This window comes from Odocoileus virginianus, chromosome 22, assembly GCF_023699985.2.
Source record: "Odocoileus virginianus isolate 20LAN1187 ecotype Illinois chromosome 22, Ovbor_1.2, whole genome shotgun sequence".
NCBI classification, from domain to species: Eukaryota; Metazoa; Chordata; class Mammalia; order Artiodactyla; family Cervidae; genus Odocoileus; species Odocoileus virginianus.
The window spans coordinates 48,879,090-48,906,506 of NC_069695.1; the positions used below are offsets into that span (position 1 = coordinate 48,879,090).

General features: G+C 43.3%; 1 protein-coding gene across 1 annotated transcript in view; it reads left to right on the top strand.

Moving 5' to 3' along the window:
* Positions 1–27,417, top strand: part of DOK6 (docking protein 6) — a 385,596-nt gene that overhangs the window by 231,316 nt on the left and 126,863 nt on the right. Inside the window, exon 5 of the mRNA XM_070452939.1 lies at positions 536–725. Coding sequence (XP_070309040.1) covers positions 536–725 — 190 coding nt within the window. The remainder of the gene's footprint in view (positions 1–535; positions 726–27,417) is intronic.

Here is a 27,417-nt window from a genome sequence, read left to right on the forward strand (position 1 = left end):
ACTTAAGATTGTGTGAAGAAGCAGACAGTAACACCATTTGGGCAGAGACTCCAATTAGCTTTTTGCCCTTATTTTCCCATGGTACAATTTAACCATTTAATCCACACCACAGAGGATGCGTAGAGAAGGAAATGACAATTCCAGTATTCTTGCCCAGGAAATCCCATGGACAAGGAGCCTGGTGGGCTACAGTCCATGGGGTCTCAAAGAGTTAGGCACAACTGAGTGCACTCATGCATGCACACACATGCACGCGTGTGCACACACGCGCGCACGCACACACACAGGACGCAGGCACAAGAAGTTGAAGAATGAGAGAATGACTTAGTGATTAAGACTACGTTAACCACTTTTCCCACAGAATGGGAAAAGAGTATTTCACAGTGTGTGTCGGTGTTACCAAGGAACACCGTGACCCTTTCTGCGGGCTGTAGGCTTTCTGCAAGCTGTAGGTGGGTATACAGGTTTAGATCGTGCTGCTGTAAAAGTCACACCTCTCTTCACTGCATTGTCTCCATCCCTTGTTTCTTTGCAGAACGATTCAATGTGTACCTTATGCCTACACCAAATCTGGACATTTATGGTGAATGCACAATGCAGATTACGCATGAGAATATCTATCTCTGGGATATCCACAACGCCAAGGTCAAGCTGGTGATGTGGCCCCTCAGCTCACTGAGGAGATACGGGCGGGACTCGACGTGGTTCACGTTTGAGTCGGGCAGGTAAGCTCTGAGGGCAGAAGCGATGTGAAGGAGGGGCCTGGGACCAAGATTTTGTGCTCAGGTAGATGGTTGTTTTCATAAAGGCTCACTTCATTAAAGGTCACCAAATATATGATTTCTTCAGATCCTTGTTGATAATCTGGATGAAACTGTGTTAACTCTATGGCAGGTTAATTACTCCAAAATAACTTCAGTCTCTTGTGCTGGCATCAAAGTAGTTTCATAATTATTTTTTATCATGCAATATATTTGTGAAATTATTACAGTATTCTATTTTGGGTACATCCTCCTATATTTTTGGTGCAGTAGGATTTCCGTAAAAGTCAACATGTCCTTGCTGGCATTACTTTTGTGGATTTTTTTTTTTAAAGGAAAAAATGTTGAAAGGAGTCTTATATAAAATTGCTTAAATATTACTTTTTAGGTTTGAGATAATTTAATGAAATATTCATTTATCCAGATGTTTATGTTAATAGCATTAGTCAAGTATAAATATTGATATTAATTCAGAATGACTGAAAAGAAAGTTGGCAAATCCATAATTTATGGAATGTGTGACTCAGATTTTAAATGAAGTATGTCAAGACAGATACACTGGTTTCTTGATCACAGCATATGGTTGGAATCCATAAATGTCTAAAATGAATGCTTGCTTCACAATCATTATTCACAGATATGATTTAGACATGAGCTTCAATCAATTGTATCAGGTCATTATGTTGTGACCCCTTTGTGATACTGTTGTCACTCGTCCAAAATAAGACTTAGGTTTGGGGATTCTATATAAGAAGTATTTAATGTATTCACACTTGGGTATATGATTTATCACATTCTAAAAATGAATCGGTGGCCTTATAGGGTAATTATGAAGTCACCATGTGACTGAGTAGACAAATTAAGATAGTTATGCAACAGAATTCTACCCACCATGACACACACAGCATGGATGAATCTCAAAAACATTGTTGTAACATTGGTAGGGAATCCTGCAACAGACAAAACTGATTTATAGCAACATAAATCCAATGAATGGTTGCCTCAGGTCAGGAGAGAACGGACTCCAGGGGACACACAGGACCTGTGGGGGTGGAGACTGTGCCCTGGATCCTGACATTGGTCGAGAGCCATGGAGCTGTTTACTCAGTATCAGTGTCCATCGTTATATGCAAAGTATCCCTCAGTGTTTCCAACATGGAAAAAAGTGGGGGCATTTACTCTTCTTCTTTTATGTGCTTTTACACTGTTTGAGGTTTGACAGTGAGCATTTGTCACTTTTACAACAAATCACTTCGCCTGAGAGGAATGAGTCCAAGGGAGGGGAGAGAGCTGTGAGCATTTCTGGACGGGGCTTTGAGGGTGGCTCTTGAAGCTGTGCGTGACAGCGGGCCTTGATTCCTGGGTATGTACAGTAAGGGCAGAAGTCTGTTCCTGTAGCCTGAGGCAGGCCTTGCACTTTTTACGTTTTCCTTGTAGGTCTCCCTGTGTCCTTAGTATTGAGATGTTTTAACACTTGACACTGGAACTTCCTTAGTGGTCTGCAGGCTAAGTCGCTTCAGTGGTGTCCGACTCTCTGCGCCTCTGTGGACTGTAGCCCGCCAAGTTCCTGTGTCCCTGGGGTTCTCCAGGCAAGAATACTGGGGTGGGTTGCCATGCCCTCCTCCAGAGGACCTTCCCGACTCAGGATCAAACCCGCGTCTCTTATGTCTCCTGCATTGGCAGGCGGGTTCTTTACCACTAGCTCCACCATGCATGGTGGGGGGCGCAGGTTCGATGCCTGGTCAGGGAACAAGTATCCCACATGTCATGGGGCAGCTGAGCCTGCTTGCCACAACTACTGAGCCACACGCACCACGGATAGAGAGCCAGCACACTGTAACCAAAGATCCCGACACAACCAAAGAAATACATGAATATTTTTTTAAAAATACTTTATGTCATCTGATTTTAAAAGTCAAGCCAGGCTTTTGAGGGAGTAGTTGGAAAGAAAAGCTTAAAATCACTTACTATTTCTGCATCTTGAGAAAATGCTTTTAATATTTTCCTGCACTTCCTTCCAATGTATTTTAAAATCAGCATATTTTCATTTAATATTATATTGAGAAGTAATCTCCTATAAAGTCAAGATTTTTGTGACCATATGGTATCTGAACATATGGCTGTACTGTCATTAATTTAACATTAGGGTGTTCCCAAAATGAACTATCATAAATAAAGCCACACTGACCATCTGTGAAAAGATGTGCAAATATCTGATTATTTTCTTAGCAGAGCCTTTTTAAAGCAGAATTCCTGGGTCAAAAGCTGTGAACGTTTTCAAGGTTCTTCACAGTATAGCAAATTGCTTTCAAAGCAATTTCAATTCACACACCCTCTAATGGTGCAAAGAGCGTTCTTGACCCCATAACTACAGGCATTAAAAAGATGATTCAAGATGTTTCTATTTTAAGAGAGGACTTGGATATCTTGTTAATTTTTTTTCTTTTCTCCTTTGTTTCTTTATGTTTGGAGGTTTGTCCTTGTGGTTACTGTTCATTTGTATGTTTTTCTTTCTCTGAGTTTTGGGTGTCCCTTGCTCTTGCAATATTGACCATTGCTCTGTGCATCTGTTTTATAAACTCCAAAAGATCTCACTCTTGCTAAAGGTAACCAAGAGCAGAAGGGTTTGTCCGTGTTGGACCCAGCTCCCCGAGTCAGGACTGGGAGAAGGGGTGTCGGGGGCGTGGGTGATGACATGGGACAGTTTAAAGGAGAAGCCGGCGAGTCGGTTTTGTGCTGTCAATGCAGTAGACGAGCTCCGGATCTCCATCTTCTGGGTTTTATTTCGTTCCTCTCTGCACGGGGCACAGCATTTGGAGGCAGTCTCTAGCCATTTGCTTGTACTGCCGCATGTACTGGAAAGTAATAAAACTGGGTGTTGAACTAGGTTTCTTCCACTGACAGGCTCTGTACAACTTTGCTCATTTGCTTGGCCGCGCTGGGCCCTTGCTGCCTGCGCTGTCTCCGGGTGCGGTGAGCGGGGGCGCCTGTGGCGGCAGTGTACGGGCGTCGCGTATAGCAGTGACTTTCGTTGCAGAGCCCAGGCTCCGGGCTCGTGGGCTGCAGCAGAAGGGCTCCCTACTGACGAGCTTTTTCTAAAATGAATCTTAAATTCTGCTGTACCAGTAAAATATAAGCATGCACGGTAGGAATGGAGCAAGATCATTCTTCCTGGAGGAGCACACCTCACGCATCAGACAGTTGTAATCATACACCCATGTGGGTGAGGACTGGAGAGGAGGACCAGGGAGCTTTCGCTGGGAGCTGTCCTCACGAGGAGGGGCATGGCCTGGGGAAATGAAGTCACAGCCTCCTGCCTGCTTAGAGTAATTGCTCAGTTCAGTTCAGTTCAGTCACTCAGTCGTGTCCTACTCTCTGCGACCCCATGAATCGCAGCATGCCAGGCCTCCCTGTCCATCACCAACTCCCGGAGTTTACTCAAACTCATGTCCATCGAGTCGGTGATGCCATCCAGCCATCTCATCCTCTGTCATCCCCTTCTCCTCCTGCCCCCAATCCCTCCCAGCATCAGGGTCTTTTCCAATGAGTCAACCCTTTGCATCAGGTGGCCAAAGTACTGGAGTTTCAGCTTCAATATCAGTCCTTCCAATGAACACCCAAGACTGATCTCCTTTAGGATGGACTGGTTGGATCTCCTTGCAGTCCAAGGGACGCGCAAGAGTCTTCTCCAACACCACAGTTCAAAAGCATCCATTTTTCAGCACTCCGCTTTCTTCACAGTCCAACTCTCACATCCATACATGACTACTGGAAAAACCATAGCCTTGACCAGGTGGACCTATGTTGGCAAAGTAATGTCTCTGCTTTTAAATATGCTATCTAGGTTGGTCATAACTTTCCTTCGAAGGAGTGTCTTTGAATTTCATGGCTACAATCACCATCTGCAGTGATTTTGGAGCCCAAAAAAATAAAGTCTGACACTGTTTCCACTGTCCCCCCATCTATTTGCCATGAAGTGAAGGGACCAGATGCCAAGATCTTAATATTCTGAATGTTAAGCTTTAAGCCAACTTTTTCACTCTCCTCTTTCACTTTCATCAAGTGGCTTTTTAGTTCCTCTTCACTTTCTGCCATAAGGGTGGTGTCATCTGCATATCTGAGGTTATTGATATTTCTCCCATAATTGCTAGTTAACCATAAAAGAGCACTTTAAAAGTGAAAAGCAACCCGGTTTACCGTGCAAGCTTGTTTAATCAAAAAGTCAAAACAAGGTATCCAGACCTGCAGAGGATGTCATGGGAGTCATGATAATGTGCAGTTTTACCCTGTGGAAGATAAAACCATTTTTTTTTAAAACCATTTTTTTAATTTGCTGGTGGGGCTTTTTCACTTCATGAAACCTCATAAATATTGTAAGCAAAAATCAGGATGAGCTCAAAGTCATGTGGAATAACATTCAAGCGATCCCCAAATCCATTTTTATAAAGTTATTGTTCAAAACATAACCTCCCTATTCAGCAAAACACTTAATATAACAATCAGTGCTTAAAATATATATCTCACTAAACTCTGATAGTATTGTCTCTATTGAGAAGCCTGGGGACAATCTGGTTACAGATTTGTAACAATTGGAAATAAAAAGCCATACGGTTTCCACAGGAAGATGGTGAATGGAAGCAAATTCTCTGAATGCTATAATCAAGGATCCCCTGATGTCGTAGAGGCTTGTTCTGTCCTTAAAGCTTTTCCATCAGTCATGCAGAGAGAAACCTTCCTCCTCTAATGTATGACCACTCAGTTAAAATATAGGTAAGGCAGAGAGTTTTTAAATAGGATACCAAAGCATGATTACTCTCCCCTCAAAAGACTGTATCAAAATTAAAGACTTGTCTCTGCAAGAGACGCTTTTAAGGGGCTGAAAAGCCAGACACCAACCTAGAGAAGATATTCCGAAGTCACATGTTAGACAGTGCACTTGTATCCAAAACATATGATGAATTTCCAACTCAAAAATAAGAAAAAAATGCAACCCAACTTTAAAAACAGGCAAAAAATGTAGGCAGATACTTCACCAAAAAACACATATGACTGATCAATAATTACGCTAAAAGATGCCGAACCTAATTGTTCACTGTGTGTGTGTGTTAATTGCTCAGTCGTGTCTGACTTTTTGCGACCCCCCCCGCTGAACTCTAGCCCACCAGACTCCTCTGTCCATGGGATTCTCCAGTCTAAACTACTGGAGTGGGTTGCCAGTTCCTTCTCCAATTATTCAGTAGGGAAATGAAAATTAAAACTACAATGAGATACAACTGTATATCTATTATAGTGGCTAAAGTTAAAAAGGAAAACCTGACAATACCAAATGCAGACAAGGATGCACAGCAGTTGGAACATGTACAGCTTTGGTGGGAATGGAGCATGCTACAGTAGTTTGGAAAGAAAATTTGAGGTTTTTAAAAGAAACCTCAACATTGCCTGAAGATCTGATCCAGGGTCCTACTTCTTGGTATTTCCTTGCGAAAAATAACAATACATGCTCATACCAAAACCTGTACGTGTATGTTGCTAGCCATTTTATTCATCATTGACCAAAACTAGATAAACCAAATATCCTTCACTGAATGGATAAACAAACTATGATAAGTCTATAGAGAGCTCAGATCAGTTTAGTTCAGTTGCTCAGTCATGTCCAACTCTTTGCGACCCCATGAACCCCAGCACACCAGGCCTCCCTGTCCATCACCAACTCCCAGAGTTTACTCAAACTCATGTCCATCGAATCGGTGATGCCATCCAACCATCTCATCCTCTGTCGTCCCCTTCTCCTCCTGCCTTCAATCTTTCCCAGCATCAGGGTCTTTTCAAATGAGTCAGCTCTTCACATCAGGTGGCCAAAGTATTAGAGTTTCAGCTTCAGCATCAGTCCTTCCAGTGAACACCCAGGACCAATCTCCTTTAGGATGGACCGGTTACTCAGCATCAAAAAGGAGTGAATGACATACATAATGAGTCCATCAAAGATGCCTTGTTCTAAGTGAGAGGCCAGATCCAGCAAACAGCATACTCTATGATGCCACGTACATGGTGGATAGAGCTACAAGGTCGGGAGGGAGACCAGTGATCGCCATGGAGTGGGGGCTGTGCAGAGGGAGGGCCTGATGAGGAAAGGACAGAAGGGCAATGGCAGGGGGATGGCGGAGCTAGTATTTATCCTGATGGTGGTGGTGGATATTTCATTCTATACATCTGTCAAACCCCAGAGAACTGTCTAGCGCAAAGAGTGAATGCTACTAGGTAGAAATGTTTTAATTTTAAAATGAATTTTAAAAAAGGAAAGAGACATATATGCTCAAATGATTTTTGGCAAGGCTGCCAAGACCATTCAATGGTGAAAGTCTTTTCAACAAATAGCTGGAAAAACTGTATATCCACATGCAAAAGGATGAAGTTGGCCCACCACTGTGTATCACAAATGTTAAGTTAAAACAAATTGAAGAGCTACATTTAACATATAAAACTATAAAACTCCTAGAAGAAAATACAGAGCAGAACTTTACAGCTTCAGATTTGGCAGTGATTCCTTGAACAAAAAGCAGCAAAAGGAAAAAGAGACAAATTGAAACGTATTAACAATTTAAGGAATTTGTACCTCAAAAGACAATATCAACAGAGTAAAGAGGCAACTCGCAAAATGGGAGAAAATACTTACAAGTCTTATATCTGATAAGAGTTTAATGTTTTGAGTATAGAGAGAACTTCAAAAAATTCATAACAACAAAAAACAAACAACACACACAAAAATGCACAAAAGGACTTAAGTAGGCATTTCTCCAAAGAAGATATGCAAACAGGGAAAAGATGCTCAACATTACTAGCTTTTAGGAAAATGCAAACTATGATGAGATGCCTCCTCACACAAGTAGGAGGGCTACAATCAAAATAAAAATAATCACAACAATAGTAATGTGTTAGTGAGGTTGTAGAAAACTTGAAAGCCCTGTGCACTATTGGTGGGAATGTAAGGTTTGTAGAGCCCCTGTGGAAAGCAGTATGGCAGTTCCTCAAAAAAAAATAAAAACAACCTAAAAGTTAAGAGGCTTCATTCTCTGTTAAAAATGAGGGAAAGATTGCTGTCCCCTCCCCTTTTCTTAGAACATTTACTTTAGAAAATGTAAAATTATAAGTACTTTCCTCCCTCTCTGAAGAGGTGCTAAGTCACTCAGTCGTGTCGGCCTCTGCGATCCCATGGACTGCAGCCTGCCAGGCTCCTCTGTCCGTGGGGTTTCACAGGCAAGAATACTGGAATGAGATGTCATTTTCTCCTCCAGGGGATCATCCCAACCTAGGGATCGAACCCGGGTCTCTCCTACTGTCTGAACTACTAGGGAAGCCCTAAGATTGCTCTCTTTGAAATGTATATAAATCCTCCTGAAAACAAAATAGGTTTTTGTCAGCTTTAAGAACCAGGAGTGCCTTTATTTCAAGGACTCAGGAGCCAGGTCTTTGAAAGTTAAACATGAAAGAAGAGAACCCCTAACCCCCAGTCGCTGTGGGAGGGGAGGAGCCTTACTGCCTTGGCACTTGACTCCACATTGCAAAACTCCATTCTCTCATAAAGGCGTGAAAAGCTTGTTTTTCCTCTAGATAAAGCCAGTTAGCTAGTCTGGGTTGTCACTACAGTTACCAGGTGAACCTATGATGAACTCTGTCTGGAAAATAGTGCTGTCGAGTCCTCTCATACCTTGAGACCAGTGTTGTTTATCTTGAGAACATGTACATAGCACCTTATATCTGCTTTTGACTCTGAAAAGGGAGAGATGTCTTTTTATCTTTGCCATCTCTCAGCAGATTGCCTGAGATGTGTATCATATTCTGGTTTAACATGAAAACAATAACAAGGGTGTTTTCTTTATTACTTTTGTGGAGAGGATTTCTAGATTGGAAGAAGATTTTGTTTTTAATTGTATTTCCCAACAGTATCAAGGGGAAGAAGTTAGAAAACAAAATGTTTGTTGGCTGTCCAGATGCTACAAAGAAAGGATCTCAGGGATAATTTGAGAACTTGCAGGCAAAGATGAAAGGGGTTTGAAAAAAATTAAAACCCTGCAACATTGGAAAGATAAGTATGTTAGGTCACAAAAGAGTACAAGATAAAGTTAAGGAAGTCTTTTAAGTGACAAGTTAAAACAGCCACAAGAAAAAGAAGAGATTAAGTGTTCAGTCTCCAATTTTGTTGTTTGTTGTTCAGTCGCTAAACTGTGTCCAACTCTGCAACCCCATGGACTGCAGCACACCAGCCTCCTGTCCTTCACTATCTCCCGAAGTTTGCTTAAATTCATGTCCATTGAATTGATGATGGCATCCAACCATCTCATCCTTTGTCACCCACTTTTTCTCCTGCCCTCAAACTTTCCCCAAATCAGGGTCTTTTCCAATAAGTCAGCTCTTTGCATCAGGTGACCAAAGCATTGGAGTTTCAGCTTCAGCATCAGTCCTTCCAATGACTATGCAGGATTGATTTCCTTTAAGATAGACTAGTTTGATCTCCTTACAGTCCAAGGGACTCTCAAGAGTCTTCTCCAGTACTACAGTTTGAAAGCATCAATTCTTTGGCTCTCAGCCTTCTTTATGGTCCAACTCTCACATCCATACATGACTACTGGAAAAACCATAGCTGTGACTAGACAGACCTTTGTTGACAAAGTAATGTCTCCTCTTTTTAATATGCTGTCTAGGTTGGTCATAACTTTTCTTCCAAGGAGCAAGCGTCTTTTAATTTCCACCTCCTCCCTTGTATTTACCTTTGCCCTTGCAATTAGGTGGGGCCACGTGAGACATCATTCCCTGAATATTCATTGGAAGGACTGATGCTGAAGCTGAAGCCCCAATAGTTTGGCCACCTGATGTGAAGTGCTGACTCATTGGAAAAGACCCTGATGCCGGAAAGATTGAAGGCGGGAGGAGAAGGGGACAAGATGGATGAGATGGTTGAATAGCATCATTAACTCAATGGACATGGGTGTGAGCAAACTCCGGGAGATAGTGAAGGACAGGGAAGCCTGGTGTGCTGCAGGCCATGGGGTCACCCATCCCCTTTACCCACCATGCAACTAAAATGGTCTAGTGTTGAGATGTCTTAACCACAGGATCTCAGCCACCTCAGTTTCTGAATCCAGTTTGCCCTGGTGATTTGCCCAGAGATGTATAAGACATAGCTTGAATGAGCAGTAAACATTTGTCGTGTTAAGCCATTGAGGTTTGAAGTTAGCTTTATTATTTTTTTACTTACACAGTCTGTGAGAGCATCTGTGCTAAGTTGCTTCTGCTGTGTCCAACTCTTTGCAACCCTATGGAATGTGTGGTTTATTTTCCTAATCCATAACCTTTTTGTGATTTCAGTACCTACTCACTAAATCTCTTTTATTAGAATTCCTACTTTATACTATAACCATTGGTCCATCGGTCTCTCCAAGAACCCTATGAGCTCACTAAAGACGGGTATGTGTTACTCATCTCTGTTTCTCTAAAACATCATGGTATTTGACAAATGATTGGAGGCATCTTAGAGAATTAATGGGATTTTCGATGTCACAAAAAGATTAAGTTATCATATTCAATTGAGTTTTAATTATAGAGTATAGGGAAGAAAGGTCTCCTTCTTGGAAAATTTGCATCAAGGATATATGTGATGTTAAAACATGTCTATATAAGCTCTTCTTTAATTCCAGAGATGTAACGCTAAGACCAAGTCTTTGAGGATGCTGGTGTCTTCTGCGTGTGTGTCTCATTTGCTAAATCTCTTGCCACTACAACACTGGGACTAACTTTTCCCCCCTAGGATAAAGCATTAATTAAATGACTTAGGAAACTGTTCTTATGAAGAAATGGAGGCTCTGATCTTAGTTTTTGCTCCATTAACTTTAAAGTTCAGTACATTTTTATTGAACCCACACATGCTTTAGTGTGAATTGCTTTTCATTAATTGGTCTATAGGGATTCCAATGACAGGTTTGGCCTTCCTTTTAGGTTTTTTAATTCTCCTTTAGAAAGTTCCTAAACTTTAGTAATAGTCATTCAATCAAGGAATGATTGCCAGAATCAAGAGGAAGAAAATCAATGAGAAGTTCTGGTTTGATCTCTCTGGATGGTGGCACATCTCCACATCCACCAGTGAGACTTACATCTCACAGGAGATGCAGGCTGGCTTCTTTAGAACAGTTGGACCATTCTTTTACTGATTCCTTCATTCAAAAGATGCACTTATTTTCACATGTCTGGAATTTAGATATGTGTAGTTACACTGAGCTTCCCTAGTGGTTCCGACGGTAAAGAATCTGCCAGCAATTCAGGAGACCCCGGATTCTATGCCTGGGTCGAGAAGATCCCCTGCGGAAGGGACTGGCTACCCACTCAAGTATCCTTGCCGGGAGAATTCCACACGTGCTCACAGTGTGCTCATGGCCTGCTCTGTCGTGTCTGACTCTTTGCAACCCTATGTGTTATAGCCCGGCAGGCTCTGCTGTCCATGGGATTTCCCAGGCAAGAATACTGGAGTAGGCTGCCATTTCCTTCACCGGGGATCCTCCCAACCCAGGGATCACACCTGCATCTCCTGCAGTCCCTGCATTGCCAGGCATGTGCTCTACCCCTGAGCCACGTGGGAAACCCCTGCTACTACAGCACCTTACAATGAATGGCATCATCCGAGGGTGGCCAGCAGGGGGCGGGAGTGATACAGTTGCCACTGCCGCACCGTCTCAGCCTTGGTCATCGATGCAAGAGTTTTCATCGCTTCCCTTGAACCTATGTGTAATGTTGGTGCTTCACTTCTTGAGTTTCATTATATTTCAGTTCCATGTTAGCACACCAAAGTTTCACCCAAGAAACCTTTAGGGTCATTTGAGAAAAACAAAACTTATTGTGAACACCATCTGGTAGATAAAATATTCACCAGGCAGCATAAAACTTGTAGACTAGGTGTCAGGGGTTCAGAAGAAAATTTTAAAGTCAAAAGCAGCATACTCTATAATGAAGAAATGTGTACCACTAACCTGCTGATGACAAATGGAGTCAGTTCAGTTCAGTCGCTCAGTCGTGTCCGACTCTTTGCGACCCCATGAACTGCAGCAAGCCAGGCCTGCCTGTCGATCACCAACTCCCAGAGATAACTCAAACCCACGTCCATCCAGTCGGTGATACCATCCAAACATCTCATCCTCTGTCGTCCCCTTCTCCTCCTGCCCCCAATCCCTTCCAGCATCAGGGTCTTTTCCAATGAGTCAACTCTTCACATGAGGTGGCCAAAGTATTGGAGTTTCAGCTTCAGCATCAGTCCTTCCAATGAACACCCAGGACTGATCTCCTTTTGGATGGACTGGTTGGATCTCCTTGCAGTCCAGGGTATGCTCAAGAGTCTTCTCCAACACCACAGTTCAAAAGCATCAATTCCTCGGCGCTCAGCTTTCTTCACAGTCCAACTCTCAGATCCATACATGACCACTGGGAAAACCGTAGCCTTGACTAGACGGACCTTTGTTGGCAAAGTAATGTCTCTGCTTTTAAATATGCTATCTAGGTTGGTCATAACTTTCCTTCGAAGGAGTGTCTTTGAATTTAATGGCTGCAATCACCATCTGCAGTGATTTGGGAGCCCAAAAAAATAAAGTCTGACACTGTTTCCATGTTTCCCCATCTATTTGCCATGATGATGGGACCAGATGCCATGATCTTAGTTTTCTGAATGTTGAGCTTTAAGCCAACTTTTTCACTCTCCTCTTTCACTTTCATCAAGAAGTTCTTTAGTTCCTCTTCACTTTCTGCCATAAGGGTGGTGTCATCTGCATATCTGAGGTTATTGATATTTCTCCTGGCAATCTTGATTCCAGCTTGTGCTTCTTCCAGCCCAGCATTTCTCATGATGTACTCTGCATATAAGTTAAATAAGCAGGGTGACAGTATACAGCCTTAATGTACTCCTTTCCTGATTTGGAACCAGTCTGTTATTCCATGTCCAGTTCTAACTGTTGCTTCCTGACCTGCATACAGGTTTTTCAAGAGGCAGGTCAGGTAGTCTGGTATTACCATCTCTTTCAGAATTTTCCACAGTTTATTGTGATCCACACAATCAAAGGCTTTGACATAGTCAATAAAGCAGAAATAGATGTTTTTCTGGAACTCTCTTGCTTTTTTGATGATCCAGCAGATGTTGGCAATTTGATCTCTGGTTCCTCTGCCTTTTCTAAAACCAGCTTGCACATCTGGAAATTCACGGTTCACATATTGCTGAAGCCTGACTTGAAAAATTTTAAGCATTACTTTACTAGTGTGTGAGATGAGGGCAGTTGTGCATAGTTTGAGCATTCTTTGAGATTGCCTTTCTTTGGGATTGGAATGAAAACTGACCTTTTCTAGTGCTGTGGCCACTGCTGAGTTTTCCAAATTTGCTGGCATATTGAGTGCTGGACTTTCACAGCTTCATCCTTTAGGATTTGAAATAGCTCAACTGGAATCCCACCACCTCCACTAGCTTTGTTCATAGTGATGCTTTCTAAGGCCCACTTGACTTCACATTCCAGGATGTCTGGCTCTAGGTGAGTGGTCACACCTTCGTGTGGTCATGAAGGTCTTTTTTGTACAGTTCTTCTGTGTATTCTTGCCACCTCTTCTTAATATCTTCTGCTTCTGTTAGGTCCATTCCATTTCTGTCCTTTATTGAGCCTATCTTTGCATGAAATCTTCCCTTGGTATCCCTAATTTTCTTGACGAGATCTCTAGTCTTTCCCATTCTGTTATTTTCCTCTATTTCTTTGCATTGATCACTGAGGAAGGCTTTCTTATCTCTCCTTGCTATTCTTTGGAACTCTGCTTTCAAATGGGAATATCTTTCCTTTTATCCTTTGCTTTTTGCTTCTCTTCTTTTCACAGCTATTTGTAAGGCCTCCTCAGCCATTTTGCTTTTTTGCATTTCTTTTCCATGGGGATGATCTTGATCTCTGTCTCCTGTACAATGTCACGAACCTCCACCCATAGTTCATCAGGCACTATGTCTATCAGATCTAGTCCCTTAAATCAATCTCTCATTTCCACTGTATAATCATAGGTGCTCAATATGCTACTGGAGATCAGTGGAGAAATAACTCCAGAAAGAATGAAGGGATGGAGCCAAAGCAAAAACAATACCCAGTTGTGGATGCAACTGGTGATAGAAGCAAGGTTTGATGCTGTAAAGAGCAATATTGCATAGGAACCTGGCATGTTAGGTCCATGAATCAAGGCAAATTGGAAGTGGTCAAACAGGAGATGGCAAGAGTGAACGTCGACATTCTAGGAATCAGCAAACTAAAATGGACTAGAATGGGTGATTTTAACTCAGATGACCATTATATCTACTACTGTGGGCAGGAATCCCTTAGGAGAAATGGAGTAGCCATCATGGTCAACAAAAGAGTCAGAAATGCAGCACCTGGATGCAATCTCAGAAACGACAGAATGATCTCTGTTCATTTCCAAGGCAAACTATTCAATATCACGGTAATCCAAGCCTATGCCCCAACCAGTAATGCTGAAGAAGCTGAAGTTGAACAGTTCTTTAAGGATCTACAAGACCTTTTAGAACTAACACCCAAAAAAGATGTCCTTTTCATTATAGGGGACTGGAAGTCAAGAAGTAGGAAGTCAAGAAACACCTGGAGTAACAGGCCAATTTGGCCTTGGAGTACAGAATGAAGCAGGGCAAAGGCTAACAGAGTTTTGCCAAGAGAATGCACTGGTCATAGCAAACACCCTCTTCCAACAACACAAGAGAAGACTCTACACATGGACATCACCAGATGGTCAACACTGAAATCAGATTGATTATATTCTTTGCAGCCAAAGATGGAGAAGCTCTATACAGTCAGCAAAAACAAGACTGGGAGCTGACTGTGGCTCAGATGATGAACTCCTTATTGCCAAATTCAGACTTAAATTGAAGAAAGTGGGGAAAACCACTAGACCATTCAAGTATGACTTAAATCAAATCCCTTATGATTATACAGTGGAAGTGAGAAATAGATTTAAGGGACTAGATCTGACAAATGAAATAGTATTTTGTGAAAAAAAAAAAAAAAAAGAAAACCAAAGAACATTGATAATTCTGGGTTGATTCAAAAGAGTTGGACTCAGTTTGTGCAAAGGTTTTATAAATTCCTTGGCTACCCAATTTTCCTTACATTTTCTTTCTATGCATGTATAAGATAACATAATAATCCATGACAAGTGAGCCTGAGTCTTGTTTGTTTTCTGACGTGGTAAGTTGTGGACCTTGTGGACCTCCAGGGGGAATTTCGAAAGGTGGCTGTGTATATGTGTCTGAATATCAGGAAAGAGTTCCCAGCATGTAGATGGCTTTTAAGTTACACACCTGGATGCCTCACTTTTGAGAAGAGAAGATACCAGCATCCGTTACTTACTCTGGAAGCAAAAATGCCTCAAGAAGTAGATAATAGTAATCGTGTTCAGTGCTCCAGACAGGATGAGTAAGATGAAGCTTCAGAAGTGTCATGTTGATTTTGCAAATCAGAGGCCACTGGTGGCCTTTGGAAAGACCTATTTCAGTGGAGTCATGGGGAAAGAAGATTGGAGTCAGCAAGGACAACGCCTCAAGAAATTTTATTGTGAAGATAACAGAGAAACAGAAGTAGCTGGAAAAGAATGTGACGTTAAATTATTTTGAAGATGAGCTGTATTAAAAAAAAAAAAATCTGCATGCACATGGGAGTCATACTATGAAGAGGAAAAAAATAATAAAACAGAAGAAAGAGGGAAACATCACTAACCAGTATCTTTGAGTTGATGAGAGGAAACGGGATCTAGTGAACAAGTGAGTGGCTACAGGTTAAAAAAAAAAAATCCTTTTAAACAGGAAAGTGTAATGGAGGCTGATATAATGGAGGTAAAAAGGGAGGCGGGCATTTCAGGAGGCATGTGAAAGTTGTCTTCTGACCGTGTCTCTTTTCTCGGTCAAATAGGAAGCAAGGTAACTGACTGTGAGGCTAGAAAAAGGTAGCCACGACTTGATGCAGGAGAAGGTGTGATACAGCTGTTCAGAAGAGCCAGCGAACCCAGCGCAGCGGGGGAGGAGGACGGCTGGTGAGCCCCGGCCGCCGCACCCGTGGCCTCGTCCGCCCTCCTGCGCGCGGCCCCGCGCCCAGGCCGCCTCCAGCGCTGCCCGGCCCCTGCCCGTCGGGTGTCCGCGGGCTCAGGGCCGTCTGCTTCAGGCCCCAATTCTGCCGTCGCCCGTGTCCTGCGCTCAGAGCGTCCGTCTGTGCGGCGCGGGGCTCCCCTGGACGGCCGCAGCCCCCTCTGCTGTGCGCCGCCTCTTTGGCACGTTCGCGGGCTCCTCAAGGAGAGGAGCGCTCCTCGGGGCGCCCGTCCTTCCAGCACGCGTCCTGGGCGCCTGTCCTGTACCCGCCGCGATCCGGCCCACTTTCACATCTGTCCCTGTCGCCTTGTGCCCCTGGAATCGCCCTGCTCCTCACCCACCCTGCACATCTCCCTCTCACACACACACTCACAGGCACACGGTCGTTTGACCTGGGTGCTCCCGGTGACCCACGCGTTCCCTCTGTCCCGCAGACTGAACGCGCAGCCTGTCAGCCCCCACGCTGACGTCCTGTAAGGGGAGAGGCTGCTTCTAGCAACGAGCCGGGGGTCTGCCGTCAGTCTGCGCGGTGAGTGAGGGCCACTGCCCTGGGCAAGACCCGAAGCCCGGCTCTGCTCCTCAGACTCTCCGCTCCCTCAAGTGAAGCCGGGAATGAGACGTCTCCAGGGCGGGCTTTCTCATCTCTAATGAGACAGCAGAGAGAATACCGACAGTTCCGCCACTTCAGGAGGCAGACAAGTGAGAACAAGACCCCAGTTGTTATTTCCAGCTGTCCAGCGTTTTCTTCACTTAATAGGAATGAAGGAGCCTCTTACAACAAAACCTGACAAACAAGCAGCGCCACAAATCGCGAGAAAAGGTAACAGAGATGAAGAAAGAGTGTTGTTTTCATTCCTTTGGGGTCCAAGTTGCCCGTGACTCAAATAACAAGTGTATTAGCCTCCAGATACAGTCAAAACATATTCCTGTTCCGTGCCTGAGGGTGAATCTGGCAGAAAGGAAGCCGGTTCCTGTGTCCTCCTTTCATTATTACACTACCCGCGGTGCGGGACTCTGCCTACCTTTCCGCCTTCATGGAAGGTTCCTTCTGCACCTCTGCCTTCTCCCCTCCCCTCCCTCCTTCCCTCGCCACACCTCTCCCCTTTCTCTCCTTTCTCTTCCTTCTTGTAAATAAATATTATCCACGTTGGCGTCTATTTTGCTGTCCCTGTCTCTTTTCTACCTGACACATCCTGATCCAGTCCCTCCAAAATGTCAAACTCTCGCTAAGCTCTTCCCTCCTAAAAACTTGTTAAAATTTCACGTGAAGTCAGTCTTCCTAAGCATACAGTCTCTGACTTCCCTGGCCATCCAGTGGTTAAGACTCCACGCTTCCACTGCAGGGGGCACAGTTCCATCTCTGGTCAGGGAACCAAGGTCCCACATGCAGTGCCGCAAAAGGATAAATAAAGCATAAATGTAAAAAATAGATAAATAATGAAAATAAACAGTTGCTCAGTTGTGACTGTTTGCTACCCCATGAACTGTAGCCCGTCAGGCTTCTCTGTCCATGGGGATTCTTCAGCCAAGAATACTGGAGTGGGTTGCCATTTCCTTCTCCAGGGGATCTTCCCGACCCAGGGATTGAACCTGGGTCTCTTATGTCTCCTGCATTGGCAGCCGGGTTCTTTACCACTAGTCCCACCCTCTTGAGAGCACCTTGGACTGCAAGGAGATCCAACCAGTCCATCCTAAAGGAGATCAGTCCTGGGTGTTCATTGGAAGGACTGATGCTGAAGCTGAAACTCCAGTACTTTGGCCACTTCATGCGAAGAGTTGACTCATTGGAAAAGACCCTGATGCTGGGAGGGATTGAGGGCAGGAGGAGAAGGGGGCGACAGAGGATGAGACAGCTGGATGGCATCACCGACTCAATGGGCATGGGTTTGAGTAAACTCTGGGAGTTGGTGATGGACAGGGAGGCCTGGTGTGCTGCGGTTCATGGGGTCACAAAGAGTTGGACACGACTGAGCAACTGAACTGACTGACTGACTGATCACCTGGGAAGCCCAAATAAGGCATATGTATCTTGATAAATAAAGCATATCTATCTAAAAAAATCAAGTCAAATAAACCACTCATGAACTTAAAAAAAAAAAAAGTCTCTTAGAACTCTGAAACAGAAGAATGTATAACATCAATTTATATATGAAGCCACAGGGTCCTACATTTGCTAAAATTTTAACTTAGAAATTTCAAAATGCTTCACATGCCAGGTTATGTAGACTAAAATGTGTCTGTTACTCTTTCTTACACAAAAAATATCACTGTGTCCCTTTCTCTTTGAAGGGATATACAGTATACCTAGCTCACAGTCTATCCCCAGAATGTGTTACCTGGTTCGAGGAAAGCCTGACAAAGAAATAAAAAACAGAAATATGGATTGTGCTCGGTCGTGTCCAACTCTTTACAACTCTATGGACTGTAGCCCACCAGGCCCCTCTGTCCATGGAGTTCTCCAGGCACAAATACTGGAGTGGGTAGCCGTTTCCTTCTGCAGAGGATATTCCCGACTCAGGGATCAAACCCACGCCACCTGTATTGGCAGGCAGACTCTTAACCACTGAGCCTCCTGGGGAACCCATGACTCTAATTTAATGAGATCTAAAATTCATAAATATTTTTGGGCTTCCCTGGTGTTTAGCGGTAAAGAATTCACCTGCTAATGCAGGAGATGAGGGTCCAAGCAAAATGATTTAAACAAATTACAGATTCAACAATGTATCCCACTGTGGAGAGAGGAGTTAATAAAGCTCCTGGTCTGGGATCTGTTCCTCTCCTGAGTAACACTGAAGGAACATCCAGGGACAGAAAGAAAGCAAGTGGTCCAGTTTAGTCTTGTATACTTCGTTACTGCGTGTGCGTGCATGCGTGCCGAGTCACTTCAGTCGTGTCTGACTCTTTGTGACCCCATGAACTGTGGCCCACCAGGCTCCTCTGTCCATGGAATTCTCCAGATAGGAATACTGGAGTGGGTTGACTGTCCCTTCTCCAGGGCATCTTCCCAACCCAGGAATCAAACCCCATGTCTCTTACATCTCTTGCATCAGCAGGAGGATTCTTTACCACTAGCACTACCTGGGAAACCCTAAACATGCTTACTGACCTCCTATTAAATAGACTAAGGATATCCCAATCTACAGAATGCTTTTAGCAGGATGCTCCTGGTTTAAGACTGCCTGTGGTCAACAGTCCTACAACCAGTGGACTTGAGTCAGTGCTCAGTAGGCTAAACACCACCTAAATTACATGTTTGGGGTAGAAAATAAAGCTGTGTCTTTCCTAACTTCCTGTTGGGTGTGCCTATTGCATGCATCACTTCGAGCACTCACGTAGTCTGAAGCAGATGTGCACATGAGCACCAGGGGGATGTCCTGGGGGCTGCTCTCACTGGTGTCGAGTAGCTCGGCCGCTTCTCCCGCCTCGTCTGTGCCTCTCGGTTAGGGTAAGAGTTTACGTTCAGTAAACTCTCTTGATGTCCTGGCCCTTTGGATTGGCTCATCCCCAGTAGGAGAAGGCAATGGCACCCCACTCCAGTACTCTTGCCTGGAAAATCCCTTGGGCGGAGGAGCCTGGTAGGCTACAGTCCATGGGGTCACAAAGAATTGGACACGACTGAGTGACTTCACTTTCACTTTTCACTTTCATGCATTGGAGGAGGAAATGGCAACCCACTCCAGTGTTCTTGCGTGGAGAATCCCAGGGATGGGGGAGCCTGGTGGGCTGCCGTCTGTGGGGTTGCACAGAGTCGGACACGACTGAAACGACTTAGCAGCCGCAGCAGCAGCATCCCCAATATGCTCAAAGATAGTTGACAGGGAATAAGTCAGATACATTCAGAAAGACATTATGATCCATTAATACTTCTTATAAATGATCAATCCCTAAATGTACACATGTTTAACAATATATATGACTTCCTAGGTGGTGGTAGAGGTAAAGAACCCACGTGCCAATGCAAAAGACATAAGAGAGGCGGGTTTGATCCCTGGCTCTGGAAGATTCCCTGAAGGAAATGGTAACCGACTCCAGTATTCTTGCCTGGAGGAGAATCCCATGGACAGAGGAGCCTGGCAGGCTACAGTCCATGGGGTCACAAAGAGTCAGACATGACTGAGCACACCCATGCATCAGAAGAAAAATAAAAAAGATGTTTCAGATAGACGCGAATACCAATATACCATCCTAGTTAGATAAAAAGAGCTGAGAGGGAGATTTTGAAGGGCAATTCATCTTGATTATTAAATATTTAGCAATATTTTTATGTAATAAATATTTTATGAACACAGTGACATTCTCCAAAACATGATGAGTGTATTTGTCAACATGTAAAGAACTTAGGTAAGTTGAATTATGTTTTCATTGGCTCACAGAATTATTCCAAGGGTATATGAATCAAGAAGGATTGGATATGAATAATATGTGTGTGCATAAATCAAATCTTGCCACAAATTCATTCTGTATATTCATTTTTATTTGTTATATTTATTGTGATCAATGTAATTTGGAAAACCTGTTCCCTAGGAAAAAGCACTAGACTGAAAACACCTTTTTATCTGACCAACTTTGGCACCATGGCATTATAAATTTCTCACATTAAGTTCATGTAAGGAAGTGGTTTAGACTAGAATATGAAATCTCAGGCAATCGATTCTGGATTAAAATTCTCTTGTGCATCAACTCCTTTAAATGTCAGATCCTCATCTGAAAACTGGAGATGAATTCTGCCAAGGCCGTAGGGTCCTTTTTAGAATTAAATGCAATGCAGTATGCAGGAGTCCCAGTTATTATTAATTAGATTGATTGTGTCTTTTAAATTTTTAAGGCAATATCTGAACTTAACTGACACTAGAGTTTTCTATTTTAAAAGAGAAATTAGGAATTGGATCCCCGCTTGTTGTGCACACGTGCTAACAAGCAAGGCAGCATGTGGACTGACAGCTTTTCAAGCCGAGGCGTCAGTTTGCCCCCACCGCCCCCCCAACACACACACACAGCCTGTTCTGCCTGGCAGAACTGTCAGTCAAGTGCACAGGGCTGGCGAGGAATGAGAAGCACAACTTTTGACATTAGGCTCTGCAGATGAATGAATTCTTCCAATTTTGCAGGCTTTGAAATAAAAGCCTCTCTCTAATCTTACATTTAAACTACTAACACCCTGTTGCTCTGTCAAGGGACTGTGTTTCAAACAAGTCAGATGGGCCATGTAGGCACTGGAAGTCCCCACTGACTGTCTATTTGTTTCCCTGTTACCACTATGAACCTGTTCTGCTTACACATTCTCAGGCTACTATGTCTGCATTCACTGTATTGCTGTTAAGACAGTTTGCAGAAACTGGTTCACTCAGCAAGAGTCAGAAAATAAACCATTAGTAATTCTGCTGGAATTAGCTACTTTATTTGTGAATATGGGCTTCCCTAGTGGCCCAGATGGTGAAGTATCTGCCTGCAATGTGGGAGACCAGGGTTCGATCCCTGAATCTAGAAGATTCCCTGGAGAAGGGAACGGCTACCCACTCCACTGTTCTTGGCTGCAGAATTCCATGGACAGAGAAGCCTGGAGGGCTACAGTCCTTGGGGTCACATAGAGTCAGACACAACTGAGAGGCTAACACTTTCACTTTTGTGACTATAAAGTCTAACGAAAGGGAAAGGAATTCTTCCGCAACATCATTTCAGCAGTCAAATCCCAACTGTATTCAAATGGCTTCATTTATGTTCCTCAAACCTTTACAGAGCAGGGTAAAACTAGTTTCTCTCTTCTTTGAAGGCGGGGCTCAGAGTGAACAGAGAACTCTTCCAAGTAAAACTCTGTCTCTTTTCCTACCTACCTGAATATTGAGGGGATTCCTTATTTGAAGCCCACTTAGTCCATATTATTCTACAAAGCTCCACTTTGAGGAGTTGATGGGAAATTCTGGGTGAGAACAGCACCGCATGAGGAGAAACAGGGGGCGCTCTAGTAGATCGCTGACTTAGATTACAATTGTAAATGACAAGCTGTTCATACAAATGTGTCACAGTGAAGTTCTATTAATAATCTAGATCTTTCTATTTCCTCTTCACTATAGAAATGGTGAAAATCTCAACCTACTAGAGTTTTGTTTTCTGTCTTTATTTGTACAGGTTTTGCTGATTCTGCTCTACACCCTTACTATTCTTTTCCTGTAAGCGTCCACCTTTGAAACGTCCCTGTGTTGTTTCAAGAACATTCTCGGATGCTTCAGTTGTTCAGAGTTGTTTAAGATGACAGGCTCTACAAAGTTGACAGAACTACCCTCCCCCGGTTACTTATAATTCCTGTACTAGAGTGGTGTTTTAAATTCTTCTATTTTTGCTAAGAATCATTAGTGAATTATTTCTAATTTCCAAATGAATGCCAAGCAAGCAAAACCATCCACCTCACCCCCACCCCCTGATTCCTATCCTTAAAAGTTTTGCTTTTTTCCAGAATATCATTTCAATGTATGTCTGGCTACTTTCATGTAGCATAGTGACTTTTTAGATTCTTCCATCGTGTTTCATCCCTGGAGAAGGAAAGGCAACCCACTCCAGTATTTGTGCCTGGAGAATTCCATGGACAGAGGAGCCTGGCAGGCTATGGTCCATGGGGTCACGAAGAGTGGGACATAGCTGAGCAACTAACACAGACACATAGTGCTTCATATACAGGAGTCTAGTCCTTCCTTCCTTAATTTTTATTTTATATTGGGGTATAGCCAATTAATAATGTTGTGATATTTCAGGTGGACAACAAAGGGACTCAGCTATACAAAACATGTATCCCTTCTCCCCCAAACTCCCCTCCCATCCAGGCTGCCGCATAACACTGAGCAGTTTTACATGTGCTATAGAGGAGGTCCTTGTTCATTATCCATTTTAAATATAGCAGAGTGTTCCTGTTTGTTCAAACTCCCTAACTGTCCCTCCCCTCTCCCAATGACTGTAGGTTTGTTCTCTAAGTCTATGAGTCTGTTTTATAAATAAGTTCACTTCTATCTTTTCTGTTTAGATTCCACATGTAAGCAATTTCGTACAACATTTCTATTTCTCCGCCTGACTGCACTCAGCATGACCATCTCCAGGTCCATCCATGTTGCCGCAAATGGCATTAGTCCATCTTTGTTGTTATTCAGTTGTGTCTGACTCTTTTGTGACCCCATGGTCTGTAGCCTGCCAGGCTCCTCTGTCCATGAGATTTCCCAAGCAAGGTTACTGGAGTGATTTCCATTTCCTTCTCCAGGGGCTCTTCCTGACCCAGGGATCAAACCCACATCTCCTGCATTGGCAGGCGGACCCCTGAGCCACATGGGAAGCCCTTCATTCTTTTTAATGCCTCAATAATATTCAATTGTGTGTGTGTGTGTGTGTGTGTATACCATATCTTCTTTATCCATTCCTCTGTCAATGACCAATTAGGTTGCTACTGTGTCTTGGGTATTGTAAAAAGTGCTACAATGAATATTGGGATGCATGTATCCTTTCAGACCATGTATTTCTGTGAACACATACCCAAGAGTGGAGTTGGTGTGAATATACTATAGCTCTTTTGTCTATATACCAGCTTCAGAAGTTTAAACATATTGTAGTTTCTTGTTTCACATAAACCAGTGAGCTCTACTTTTAAGGAAAGTTCTCTCACACTTTCTGCATCACAGATAGAGACTGATTCATTTGATTCCATGAATTTCTGGACTCCTAATATAGACGTATTACTAATTTTGAAACCCTATACAAAAAAAAATACAGCGCACACATGCTCAGTTGCCTCAGTCGTGTCCAACTCTTTGCGACCCTATAGACTATAGCCTGCCAGGCTGCACTGTCCATGGGATTTTCCCAGCAAGAATACTGGAGTGGGTCGTCATGCCCTCCAGGGGATCTTCCTGACCCAGGGATCAAACCCAGATCTCTTATGTCTCCTGCATTGGCAGATTCTCTATCCGTAGCACCACCTGGGGAGCCCCATACAATAAAATATCTTATGACAAAAAGCTTTTGTAATACAGACAATAATATACAAAAGTATTTATTAAGCCACATTTAAAAATATATTTCTCTGTGAATAAAACATAAGCTTTAAAAAATAAATATTTTCTAAAAATGATAGGAAAAATGGGAAATATATTTCATATTGTGCCCAAGAAGTTCTCATAAACAAAGAAATAGAGTCCATGGGTAATCATTTTAGTAGGGTTATTAGTATCTAAGTATGCTGAGGCCTGGCTCCCGGGGTAGCTCAGCTGGTAAAGAATCCTCCTGGAATGCAGGAGACCCCAGTTCAGTCCCTGGGTTGGGAAGTTCCCCTGGAGAAGGGAGAGGCTCACCACACCAGTATTCTTGGGCTTCCCTCATGGCGCAGATGGTAAAAAATCTGCCTGCATTGGGGAAGACCTGGGTTCGATCCCTGGGTTGGGAAGATCCCCTGGAAGAGGCCATTACAATCTACTACAGTATTCTTGCCTGGAAAATTCCATGGACAAGGGAGCCTGGTGGGCTACAGTCCATGGGGTCACAAAGAATTGGTCACGACTGGGTGACTAAACACGACACAGCATAGTGAGGCCTACAGATCAGGAGATGAATGCCACTGAAAAGATAACTGGTCACTGACAGTTCCCAAGAAATATCAATAACCTCAGATATACAGATGACACCACCCTTATGGCAGAAAGTGAAGAAGAACTAAAGAACCTCTTGATATAAGTGAAAGAGGAGAGTGAAAAAGTTGGCTTAAAATTCAACATTCAGAAAACTAAGATCATGGCATCCGGTCCCATCACTTCATGGCAAATAGATGGGGAAACAGTGGAAACAGTGAGAAACTTTATCTTGGGGGGCTCCAAAATCACTGCAGATGGTGACTGCAGCCATGAAATTAAAAGATGCTTGCTCCTTGGAAGAAAAGTTATGACCAACCTAGACAGCTTATTAAAAAGCAGAGACATTACTTTGCCAACAAAGGTCCATCTAGTCAAAGCTATGCTTTTTCCAGTGGTCATGTATGGATGTGAGAGTTGAACTATAAAGAAAGCTGAGCACAGAAGAATTGATGCTTTTGAACTGTGGTGTTGGAGAAGACTCTTGAGAGTCCCTTGGACTGCAAGGAGATCCAACCAGTCCATCCTAAAGGAAATCAGTCCTGAATATTCATTGGAAGAACTGATGTTAAAGCTGAAACTCCAATACTTTGGCCACCTGATGTAAAGAACTGACTTATTTGAAAAGACCCTGATGCTGGAAAAGATTAAAGGCGGGAAGAGAAGGGGACGACAGAGGATGAGATGGTTGGATGGCATCACAGACTCAATGGACATGAATTTGAGCAAATTCCAAGAGATAGTGGACAGGGAAGCCTGGCATGCTGCAGTCCATGGGGTTGCAAAGAGTCAGGCATGACTTAATGACTGAATAACAACAATCAAAGCATCAGGACACAGAAAATGAAAATGTAGTCAACACAGTAATATATGTTAAGGTTTATTCCTTTAAGAAATGTAATCCTTTCTTTACAATTTACAATCAATAGGAAGGTATTTCCAATCAGTAGGAAGTTGCAGAATCCTTGTCACCCCAGCAGATAGGAATAAGGACAGAGGTACCTGAGGGGCCCACAAGGAGCCTTAGAAACATGAGGAGTAGACTTGCATGTTGATGCATTTGAAGTGATCTGGGGTGGATGGAAGGGAAGGAAGAGCACACAGCAGCTGTGTGACAGCTGAGGGAAGCAGGCAGTTTCCATGCAGCCAGGGGAAGTGTTGGGTCTTTTGATTCACTGTACAGAAAGCAGGAACTCTTCTGTGAATCGGGAGTAACAATAGAGCATGTTTTATCAAGGAAGGAACTGAGGCAGGGTTTGGAAAGAACAAGATTTTTAAATTGTTACAGAAATTGTTTCTCCACAATATGACAAGGCTCCTATTTAGTTTTAAAAAGGAAGCCATGCTCATGGGGTGAGTAATCACTTTTCATTGTATTAATGGCTTTGTGCGTGCATGCTAACTCGCTTCAGTCGTATCCAATCCTTTGCGACCCCAGGGACTGTAGCCCACCAGGCTCCTCTGTCCATGGGATTCTCCAGGCAAGAATACTGGAGTGGGTTGCCATGCCCTCCTCCAGGGGATCTTCCCAACCCAGGAATCAAACCCATGTCTCCTCTTCTCCTCCATTGGCAGGCAGTTCTTTACTACTAGCACCACCTGGGAAGCCCATTAATGCCTTTACTTTTCATAAACAGAGGAGAACTTGCGTGGTGTTTCATAGTAGCCACAAGTCCCACCTGTCAGATAAGTTCAGTAGTATTCAATATGGACTCTTACTTCATCTCCAGTGCACTAGTGCTATATTTACCTCTAATTTTTAATGAGATCGAAGATAGCATTGACCTGGGTCAGTACTGGGAAAGAGCACCAGGATAACCATCCAAGATGGTACATGAATAGACTAAACTCTGACAAAAAGGAAAACTGGATTCTGCTCAAAACCTAAAGAGCTAAGACATAGGGAGTACAAAATGATGCTTTACTATATTCTGGACCTTAATAATTACATAGTCTTAGAAGAGCAAAGAATAGAACTAAATTGTTGAAAGCAAAATGTAATCAACATCTAAAGTCCTAGGCTCCATGTGGGTGATGAGCGATTTACATTAACATTAATTCTCATGAACAAAACACGCTTTAAAGATTAAGCATGGAACCATGATTTAGCAAACAAAAGACTTATTGGTGGTATTTATGTACTTTATAATCTGACTTGCATTTTTAAGCATAGTAGCTACTGGCTTCACAAGATGTTATGGTGTTATACTTATGAATGATCTCTTGATAGATAAATAGATAGGGATTTATCTACTTATATATAGAGAGAAAAAGAGTAGGTGCTCTTGAAGTAAGCACTCTTAGAGTAGGAGCACACCACAGCTGTCTGAAAATTTCCATGCGGCATGTGTTTTTCCCTTCCCCATCCCTCTCTACAGGTAACTCCTTTATTGTGACCCAAGCCTTCCAGCACTCTCCTAGTGTAGCAATATGTCTATTAATGTTAAAGCCTTTATCCCATGTTTTATTTATAATCTTACTTGCTTACTTATTTTGGCTGTGCCGGGTCTTCCCTGCTGCGCTGGCCCCTCTCGAGCTGTGGTGCTAGAGCTTCTCATTGCGGTGGCCTCTTGTTTGGAGCCCAGGTCCTAGGTGCAGGGGCTTCAGGAGCTATGGCTCCCAGCCTCTGGAGCACGGGCTCAATAGTTGTGGCACATAGGCTTAGCTGCTCCGCGGCGTGTGGAATCCTCCCAGACCAGGGATCAAACCCATGTCACCCGGCATTATCAGGCAGATCCTTTACCACTGAGCCACCAGGAAAGCCGTTATTATGAGTTTTGATGCTGTGATTCATTGAGGTGTCCTTCATGAGTAGATAAAGTAGACTCAGTAGATGTCCTACTGAATCATTCTGTCAGCAATTCTAATTCAAAGTGTAGAATTTACAAAGGCAGGATCTTGGAGAAGGCAA